This window comes from Genypterus blacodes, unplaced genomic scaffold (genome assembly GCF_046128005.1).
Source record: "Genypterus blacodes isolate CSIRO-AG114 ecotype Tasmania unplaced genomic scaffold, CSIRO-AGI_Gbla_v1 ptg000058l_1, whole genome shotgun sequence".
In the NCBI taxonomy this organism is placed as follows: domain Eukaryota; kingdom Metazoa; phylum Chordata; class Actinopteri; order Ophidiiformes; family Ophidiidae; genus Genypterus; species Genypterus blacodes.
In genome coordinates this window covers 1,873,372-1,883,908 of record NW_027466870.1, presented here as the reverse complement: position 1 = coordinate 1,883,908, position 10,537 = coordinate 1,873,372, and the positions used below count along the sequence as shown (strand labels likewise).

General features: G+C 43.9%; 1 protein-coding gene across 1 annotated transcript; it reads left to right on the top strand.

Annotated features, from left to right (window-relative positions):
• Positions 1–2,690: 2,690 nt before the first annotated feature.
• On the top strand, positions 2,691–10,363 carry abhd17ab (abhydrolase domain containing 17A, depalmitoylase b). Its single transcript, XM_076153212.1, has 5 exons — positions 2,691–3,387; positions 3,780–4,162; positions 5,331–5,525; positions 6,247–6,426; positions 7,489–10,363. Exons 2-5 carry the CDS (start codon positions 3,786–3,788, stop codon positions 7,712–7,714), a joined length of 978 nt encoding a protein of 325 aa, XP_076009327.1. The 5' UTR covers positions 2,691–3,387; positions 3,780–3,785; the 3' UTR covers positions 7,715–10,363.
• Positions 10,364–10,537: the final 174 nt, after the last annotated feature.

Sequence of the window (10,537 nt, the reverse complement as noted above, 5' to 3'; positions counted from 1 at the left end):
TCTTTTGACAGACTGCTTCTTTTTCTTTATTGAAGGTTTTGACTGTCGCTGTGGCAACCTGTTTTGTCCCATTCACCGCTATTCTGACAAACACGATTGTCCCTATGATTACCGTAAGGAAGCAGCTGAACGAATACGAAAGGAGAACCCCCTGGTGGTGGCTGAGAAAGTTAAGAAGCTGTAGGAACTTTTCAAATTTTTCTTCTGAGAAAATTCAGAAGTAATAGAACTTTTTCACGACTGATTGAAAATACAAGCAAGAACAGAGAGAGGAAGAGATGAAAGGGATCAGTATTCTGCCAAAACTAAGATTTGTAGTCGGTTTGCAAATGCATCAACAAGATTTTCACTTAATGCTAAAACTTCCTTCATTATTTGTGAGACATTTAAGTGTCAACATCTAAGTGCAGATTTGGCACAACCTCAAAGTTGTTTTGGCAGAATATTGTTGCCATAGACACGCCCAGCACTACAAACTACACTACAATGGCCTACAAACCCAAATTCCAATAGTTGGTTTGAAAATGCAGTGATTTGAAAATTCTCTTTTACCTGTACTTAATTGAAGACCCACTACAAAAACAAAATAATTAATGTTTTAAGTGATCAACTTTACAAACAGAGGGCCAGATGTACGTGGCCAATCGTGCCCACCGACTAAGCACAGAGTTTAAAAGGCGCAGTTGAACTGTGGAATCTGCCCATCATGGGGCCGTCAACGAGCTTGGAATATAAACAGAACTAAATACAGTGATATTGAAATATCCAAAAACTGGAAAACAAATACAAATACAAATCAACGAAGAAGAAAAAAAATACAGGGACGCAATTCAACATCAGCTGCTGTAAAACTGAATATTGGTGTCTACTACTCATCCATGCAACAGGAGACACCAGAAGAACTACTGAGAAAAGAAAAAAGCAGATGATGTTGTTTGTTGTTCCTGAGGATGAAACTGTCATCAATCTGCGCCCCAAACAGCACAGAAGGCTTAGTGCATCTGGCCCAATGTGTCTCACAGGAGAGAAGACATTGTCTAGATGCCAGCAGATGTTGCTCCAAAATGCCTTTGCACTCTTCAGCATTAATGGTGTCTTCACAGATGTGCTCGTCACCCACACCATGGGAATTAGGACACTTCAAACCATGACGGACGGTGGTGTTTGAACTTTGCGTTGAAAACTTCGCACAATTGGGACGGTTCTTGTCTGCTTTGGTCCGGAGAACACAAGTCCATGATTTCCCACAACAGTCTGAGAGGTCCACCCTTTCTGAGCACAATACACGTTTCCACTGTACATCAGTCCAGTTTGGAGATTTCTTTGGATTCTCTTCATCTTTTATTATATTATGAACTGTAGATTGTAAAATCCTGGAAGTCCCAGCAATCATGTCCTGAGAGATGTTCTTAAACTGTTGGCATAATTGCTCACTCAGTTTAACAGAAATTGGTCAACCTCCAACCACCGTTGCTCATAAACGACAGCCTTTCATGGATACTCACTTTATACCCAATCATGATTGAATCACCTGTGGAATCTTTATGGACATTCCTCAACATTGCCCCTGTCCTCACTTTTTGGAATGTGTTGCAGGCATCAAATTTAGAATGAGTCTTTAAAAATAAAGTTGATCTCTTAAAACATTAATTTGCTTGTATTTGTACTGTTTTCAAATGTAAGTTTAGGTAAAAGAGAATTTTCAAATCACTATTTCTGGTTTTTATTTGCATGCAATCATGTGTGTCAGAGGAGTGTATACAGTGTCTTTGACAAGGTTTTCTTTGTCACCACATCTTTTCTGGAGGTCAGGGAAGGTCTCAGCAATCAGAGACTTCAGATCAGTGTTTATCTCCTGTAATATGTCAGCTGTGACATCATTCATTATGGGGGCGGCCAGGGTGCTTCTATTTATGTCTCCCACTTTGGTAGAGCAATTGAAAAATTAAACTGCTGATGAAGTGGGGTTAACATCAGCTAATTGTTGCCTGACATTTTTGGAGACTTTTTCCCTCCAGCTGATCTCTGGCAGTTTGTATTCCAGTTTGCTTCAGTGACAGTTGTTTATGGTTTATCTTTGAATAAGAATGGGGCTTGTTCTTCACTTTAGAGATGTTCTCCAAAGTGTTCCCAAAGTAGTGTGTTGCTAGGGTGGTCAACTGTGACATCACTGCCATCATTCATGATGTCAATATGGGGGTTGCCAGGGTAGTTCTATTCGTGTCTCCCACTACTAAAATTTGGTAATACAAATTTAAGAAATAGCAATGCTTATTCTATGAACATGAAATGAAAAGCCTCCTGTGCAAATGCAGCATCCCTGAATGTTTTTGGCATGTTTGGAGGCAATTGTATGAATGGACACTGAGGATGGATAAAGTGGGACTGACCATATGTTGTACTAGTGCTATACGTCATGTACAAAGTAATTGGACTAAAGTGTGTGTACAAAAATGATGACACATACAGTACTTACTTACAAACATTACTAACAGGCCTGATTCATGCTTGCTTATGTCATCTCACACAACCAAGACACAGCACTCCCAACCCTCATATCTCTACTGAAACAATAAAGTTGAAAAACGTTATCTTCTTTCCAACCGCCACCCGCTGACGTCACTTAGATAACAACTTTTCCCTTAATTGTCCAACAGCGACTTCCTACGTCACATCCTGTCAGCTGTCGTTTCCGGATGCGGCGCGAGCGGCGGAGAAGTGGCAAAACACCGCACGGACATGGATTAATTTAATGACAAGTTGTGTATAAAGAATCAGAGGATACGCCGATACGACCCTGTGCGGGTTTAGACGAGTTGGATGGACTTGATAAAAACTGATTAGTGAGTGTGTTGTGCGTCGGCTGGCCGCGTATGAACGTTGTTTTTGTTGAAGCAGCCGTGTTTGTGTCTTCCTGCTAGCTTAAGCCAGTGTAGCGTTAGCTCGCAGGCGCAGACAGAAACTCTCTCTGTCTCTCTCTCTCTGTTGTCAGGTTGTAACTCACCACCACTCTTCGTTTTTACTGCTGGAAACGACAGCGAACGAAAAAGCGTCCCGAGTTAAGCTTTTTACTCGTTTCGGTGGACGTCAAAACAGCGTCACCTCCGACTTGTCAAGTCAAAAAAATCGGAAGAAACGCGTCGTGTTTTGTTTTTCTTTAAAATAACCCGATTAAGTCTGAGGAACGTGAACGCCTCATCAAGTAGACATGATGGATGCGAGCAGGACTTCAGGCACAGCACACAAAGCTGTAAGCCGGTAGGTTTGACCTGCAGAGACTCGGGACAGAGCAGCATCCTGCCCTCGGACGTGTTGGAAGTGGAACGTTTGTTTTAGTGTGCTTTATATTTATTTATTCTGTTCAGATTAAGCTCCTCTGCTCAACAGGTTAGTCTGATTTTTCTTATTTATTTTTTGCTCTTTGGTGTTATGGGTGTATCTGACTTTGATCCTTTGTGACTCAGTATTGTATTTAGGATTAGGATGTTATAGTATTCAAATTCCCAAAGCCTGACATTATGCTTATTCAATTTGCTTACAAAGCCGAACCAACAGGCTAAACCCCTCAAAGGTTCAACAAAGAAATGTTTGGTTTAATAATGGAGTAAATCACTAAACATCACTTCTAATGTTCTGAATTTCCTGTTTTTCATCATCTCCCCTGTCACACCCAGACTCTGAGCTTGGTACATGACATTATAATAAGTGTGTCATTGTTTTAACTCTGGGATAAAGTGGTGGCATCAGTACAGTAATCCTCTTGTCCTCCTCCTGCACAGTGAAGGATGAATGGCCTCTCTTTCAATGAGCTCTGCTGCCTCTTCTGCTGCCCCCCCTGCCCCAGCCGCATCGCAGCCAAGCTCGCCTTCCTGCCCCCCGAGCCCACGTACACCTTCCTCCCGGACCCAGAGCCGGACGCTGCGGCACCGGGCGCCACGGGGACGGCGGGCCTGCGAGCGCGGAGTGGACCGGCGGCGGCGACGACGGGATCTGGAGTGGCTGCGGCGGCGGTGGCGGAGGCGAGATGGAAGCTCCACCTGACAGAACGATCAGAGTTCCAGTATGCCCAGAGAGAGCTGGACACGATAGAGGTCTTCCTCACCCGGTCCAGTCGAGGGAACAGAGTTGGCTGCATGTACATCCGCTGTGCCCCTAATGCCAGGTGGGTTGTTTGTTCTCAGAATGCGGTTTGTTGCTGTTTCCTGTTTCTTCTGTCTCTGTAGGTCAGTGTGTCACACTTCCACTGGGACTTTCCATTATTCCTTTTTTGTCTCCTTTGCTCCGTCTGCTCACACCCATGTCTGCTTCCTTCACTCCTCTCCATGTTTACACAGCTGACTCAAAGGTCACTCTTTATTGTGGATATTTGCCATTTGTCAGACTCCATGTCGTTTATTAACTGAATCCAGCATTTCTATGATGCCCGCAATTTCAAGGTCTCATTGGCAATAAAATAGAAATCATTCAGTCAGTAGCAAAACATGATTCATTCTGTATATCAGAGACAAGCATATTTATTTTATGGCTTTTATTCCTGTAGGTTTGTAATGATCAGTCCATAGGCAGAGTGTTCATATTTTATGAGTAGTGATTATGTCATTTGGCTTAATAATAAGCTATATTTCATGTGCTGGCATCTGAAGTATGTGGGTTCTATCCAGCCTTTATTCTGCTGCTGTTGATTAATTTACCAAATCAATTAAAAAGAAATGGACAGGCTTTTGTTACAGTCTAGCTTGTTTTAATGTCTATCTAGTATTACACGTGAATGAATCTAAGCTCGACCTGATATGAGTCATGGTAAAGGCCAATAGTAAGGCCCGGGGCAAACCCTAAGACGTAAAAGGTTCATACACAAAACCACAGAGGGACCAACAATCACTGTGCCGAAAAAGTATCGGATTGCTCTGAGGAGCAACGTGCATTCATGAATAAAGGCAAAGGGTCAGAATACCCTGGGATCATACCGGATACTTTGCTTCTCAGGTTGTACAAAATGTCTAGGAGTAAAAGACGTTTGTAAACCAATCTTCCAACATGTGGCAGTTTCATTCAAAGCCCTGCTGGCAGTGCCTCCAAGGAAACTTTTTTGTTTGTCTCAACCTCAGAATGTTTTTGGCGACAGTGAGCAGGTTACAGTGTTTCAATGACAGCAGGTCTGTGATGCATCATTCAGCCGCACATGAAGTACAATACAAGCTCCAGGTATTACGTCAGCGTCTGTCGTAGGCATTTATGACATATCACCAAATAGTTTGCTCACAGGTTTGGAATCCTTTGAGTTCTTCTTTCCTCTCTAACCCCATCCCTCCATCTTTGTGCCCCGTCAGATTCACGGTGCTTTTCTCCCACGGTAACGCGGTGGACTTGGGCCAGATGAGCAGCTTCTACATCGGCCTGGGCACTCGCATCAACTGCAACATCTTCTCCTACGACTACTCGGGCTACGGGGTCAGCACCGGCAAGCCGTCCGAGAAGAACCTGTACGCTGACATCGACGCGGCCTGGCACGCCCTGCGCACACGGTACACGGCTCATATACGCCTTTGAAGTGACGAGCAAATATTGTGTGTCTGACTGTGTTGCAAGAGAGAAACAATTCAGACGAGACAGGAAGGAGAGTAAGGTAGAGATACTAGGGCAGAGAAAGGTGGGAAGCTGGGACGACGATGATGAAGAATGATAGAGGGGGGCAGCTCAGAGGGAAACGTCTCGCGAGGATGCTGAGGTGTGATGAAGCGACTCATTAGTGAAAGCAGAGCTGCCCGGACGCGGCCGGAGCCCTGAGCAGATACCACATCGCAGTGCGAGGAAGAGGTTGAAGTATCATTCTTCCCTCCACCACGTCAGCGTATTTACTCTAAATCTGTAAATCTTTCATGGAGCTTCTCTGCAAAGTCAGCACCCGGCCCAAAGCACAGCCAACTGACTTTTTTTCCCCTCAAAGGTTAAAAGAAAGTTAAGAGAGTTTAAATGAAGGAACTGATGAGGCTGAAATGATTCGTCACGTCACCGAGTACAGAACAGACTGACAGGATGATCATTTTAAGTGAATAATGATTTTCACCCGTCAAGCACCAAACCTTTGCCAGGCACAGCTGAAGCATCTTAATATCTGCTTTGGACGGCTTCACTCACAATGTTGTGCTCAGGTCAAATGAATCCAAAGCAATCCTTTTGTTATTCTGCTGCTTGTCTTCTTCTTGACTGTATTGTGTTTGACATGCTGCTTGTTGTTGTTGGCAGGTATGGCATCAGCCCAGAGCACATCATCCTGTACGGACAGAGCATCGGCACCGTGCCCACCGTCGACCTGGCCTCACGCTACGAGTGCGCCGCCGTGGTCCTCCACTCACCGCTCACGTCCGGCATGAGAGTGGCCTTTCCCGACACCAAGAAAACCTACTGCTTCGATGCTTTCCCCAAGTGAGTGCGACGTGTGTGTGTGTGTGTGTTCCTCTAAACACATCGTATTACACTGACATCATATTACTAACTAACCTGAACTGAGCTGTGAGGGCCAAACGCTTACAGAGGAAATGAAGGAATTCCTCTCTGTCTGTCTTCCCATCTCATAAAATCCCTAACTGAGGCTTTCATGTAACGCAGCATACACAAGCACACGCTGCACACACTCTGCGGCTGCCTGTTGGCATTGCCACATAATTACAGATCTGCCAAAAACATAATTGCAACCCTTGAGTTGTGAAAGGATTTCTCCTCTAAGACAAACATCTGCGCTGAAAGAACAACTGCTGTTTAGTCACAGAATGCCTTTATGTGCTCTGATCTCTCCTTGGATGTTGTGGCTCCTTTTTTGAGGAGATGACATTCTGCAGCATTGACGCAGGTCCAAATCATGCGTGTGTCGCCTCCTTCACACTCTTTGGCTGCATCACACATGTCACATAACATTAACATCATTACATCACACCAGTCATTGCTAATGTTGCCCAATGGGACCGGAGTTCACATCACTAATGTTAACTAAATGTAATGGCAAAGTTATCATCAGTGTTTGTGAAAGATTGAAGTTACATTTGTGTGCTTGTATGACGTTTTCCACTGGAATTTTCCATGTTGTCTCCATGGTAATGAGGCTGAGTGAGCGTCCGTCCCTCCTGTGCTGCTTGCCTCTTTAGTCTTAGTGGCGGATTGTGGCGAAATCCGTGACAGCCTGTCCCAGATGGTCTGAGTAGGTGAGGAGAGGAGGTGGTAGGAACCAGGGAATGCCTCACTGTGTGTGTGTGTGTGTGTGTGTGTGTGTGTGTGTGGGGTGAACTGAGAAGCCGCCCATGTTTGCCTCTTCAGTGGGCGAGCAGCCTACTAACCAGCTGCTTACACACGCTCATGTCTTTGTCACTCGAATGCACCACTCACTTTATGTTCTTCCAAATCTGTGTGTGTGCGCGCCTGTTTGTGTGTGTGTGTGTGTGTGTGTGTGTGTGTGCCTGGAGTTCATTGCCTTCTCTTCTTCCCCCTCTTCAGCATTGAGAAAGTGTCCAAAATCACGTCCCCGGTGCTCATCATCCACGGCACGGAGGACGAGGTCATCGACTTCTCCCACGGCCTGGCCCTGTTCGAGCGCTGCCCCAAGGCGGTGGAGCCTCTGTGGGTGGAGGGGGCGGGGCACAACGACATTGAACTGTACAGCCAGTATCTGGAGCGCCTACGCCGCTTCATAGGACAGGAGCTGGCGGTGCAGCACACCTGACCGCAAACCTTCCCCCACGGCCCACAGCAGCACTTAAACAGCAGTCCTCACACATAACACACACACACACACACACACACCAGCTTATCCTAGGTGCTAGGGGTGTAATGGTTCACAGGTCGAGGCTCTTGTTTTCTGGCACAGAGCTTTGGGTTTGCAGTGGGAAGTCTGCTTTTAATGGACCATTGGTGTGTGTGTGTGTGCGTGTGTGTTTGTTCATCAACATAAGATTTGTGTGCGTGTGAAATGCGTAACTACAGCTGCCGTGTAAAGTGTGGCCGCCTCTATATTCCGACACCGTGCAATATTATGAGCACTGTCAACAGAAGAGTAAAGTCTATTGAACTTCCTGCTGTTAAGCCGAGTGAGGTGTGTGAGCTCACGTCAGGCTCCCTCCAGCCTTCTAAAAGGGAATATTGTGGTTTTTCAATCACTCTTATCATCAGAATAGCAACAAGGATGTAAAAAAAAAAGGAATTGTTACCTCAAAATGTCAGAAAGATGAATTGTTTTGAGTCTGGATTCTGTTTTTCACTGCAGTGAAGGTTTTGCTCAGGTAACCCTCGTAACAACTGACATTCTGTCTTTTTCACACTTCTACTCTTTATTTATTTGTGTGTTTTTAACGCTAACCCTGCTCCGATCCCGCGAGCAAAGATTTCTGTAAATGCAAACCTGTTGAACCGCTGTGAGGTTTTGTTTTTACTCTTGATTTTGTTTTTAACCTAAGAAATGAATTTAACTACGGCCCAAAAACCTGAGGGACAGACCAAAGTGTCTGGAGAACCATTACACCCCTAACCACATCCATCCTGTCCACACTCCTCTGGATCCAACACACGCACACACACAGTGATTAAGGTAGTTTTAGTTTCCTTGTAATGTCTCAACCAGCAGGTGAGAAGGAAGCTGCCGTTTCTCTCAGAGTCTGGAACAGTGAAGAACGCTATCAACCAGAACCTGATCTTCTACCTCCAACCTGCTTGTACGTCTTACTTCTCTGTTTAAGGCGGAACCATGGTCAGTTTAGGAAGCGGATCACAGCTTCACCTCAGAGTCAAGCTAACCGATACTGGTGTTTACTAGATTTGTAGCGATCAAATGTTGGCGTCAAACTCTTGATTGCACTCGATGCACCCAAACTTCACCCCCCACCCACAGACCAGCACGGGATCTGGTTTTCTGTTAGGTGAAGAGTTCTAATTCTTTGGTATTAGGCGTTCCAACAGGTGGACAGTGTTTGGATAGCAGCTTTATGGGTTTATGTCACAGTAGAAGGTCTCTTGTCAGCTTTCCTTCTCTCTGATAGTTTGTGGTTTACAATCTTAGACTCTATCAGCCTTTGGTTTATGATGTCAAAGGTCGGAAAACACGCAGGCGCCACATGATAGCAAAGTATTTGTACTTGTTCTCGACTTATTATGGTTGTCCTGGTCAAATCTGGACTTTGAGTGACGTAGAGTTCAGAACCTTTTCTAGCTGCAGGTGTTTGTAACGTTAAGTTATAACTTTCTCACAAATATGGTGTTGTTCTTTCTGTTTGTTGTTCTTTTTTGTTTGTAATCGTTTGGGGAAGTATCACTAAATTTGTATTTTGCCACTTTTAGTTGCAGATGTTTGCTTTTGCTGTCAGTAATTTGATCCGTAAACAGCAACGTTATATCACCACTCTCCTGTTTCACTACGCCTCCAATCATAAGCTAAATCATAAGCTTTGTCTTTTATGGTGAAGTCCCTTGAGCAAAAAAAATTCAAAGTGTCTCAGAATCAAACTCATAAATGTCCGTAGTGTTGAATCGTCCTCAATATGGTAAACAAAAGTTAAAAAACCCACAGTGGGGTTTTTAGTCATCAACGCTTCTAATTTCCTATTGGTAGTTTTCAGTAAGTGTCTTTTTCCAGCATTTTCAGGGTTTTCTCCTGCGTTTGAACCAAAGTGTAGCTTCATGTTGTGTTTTCCTCGCTGTAGCTGCTCTTCATGTTGGTGTTTAACAAACCAAAGGCAGAAATAATTGCGTTTTTTTGTTTGTAACTGCTTCATCTGACGTCTTTCCTGTCTAACTTGTATACAAACTCCAAGTGCATTTTGTCAGATTTCGGAAATATGCAGCAGCAGAGTCTCATAAATCAAAATGAAATTGTGGGTTGCTGTTGATTGTTTCGTCCTACAGATTTAAGAGTTTTAGTTATTTTACCATTCATTGAATTCATACTTAAAACTGTAAAAAAACAAAACAAAAAATACATCCTTGAGACAGGATGGCAAATTTGTGTGAATTGTGGGTGTTTACTGAGGGCTTTGATTTAAAGTAATTGTCATTACTTAAAAAATATATATATTTTCCAGGATATTTGAGACTTTCTGTGTATTTTTTTTTTTTTTTGATATTTAATCATCTAGAAACAAGTGGACTTTTGTTGTTTTCCAGGCATTTGTCAATTTTCAATATTGTCAACATTCTAACGAGACAGATTTGATTGTCATGTGTAAGTTGAGGACTTTTTACAGTGCAGCTGTAACTGAAAGCCAATCAATTGAAACACAAATGACGTAACGCTCCTGCGGGACAAACAACACAGCGACTCAGCGAGTTAAGGACGTTCAGAACAAACTGAGCGGGATGATGAAAGAACTGTGACACACGAAAAGCTTTTTATCAAAAAGGAAACACAAATGTCTTTTATTCATTCGAATGTATGAATCTGTTGGGGTCTGTTTTTTTTTGGGGGGGGGGGGGGACAGGATTGGTGTGTTGCAGCTGTGGGGTTTTGTGTCATCCAGTTTATTATGGACTTTAGTTTAAAAGTTTACTGTCTTTTTCC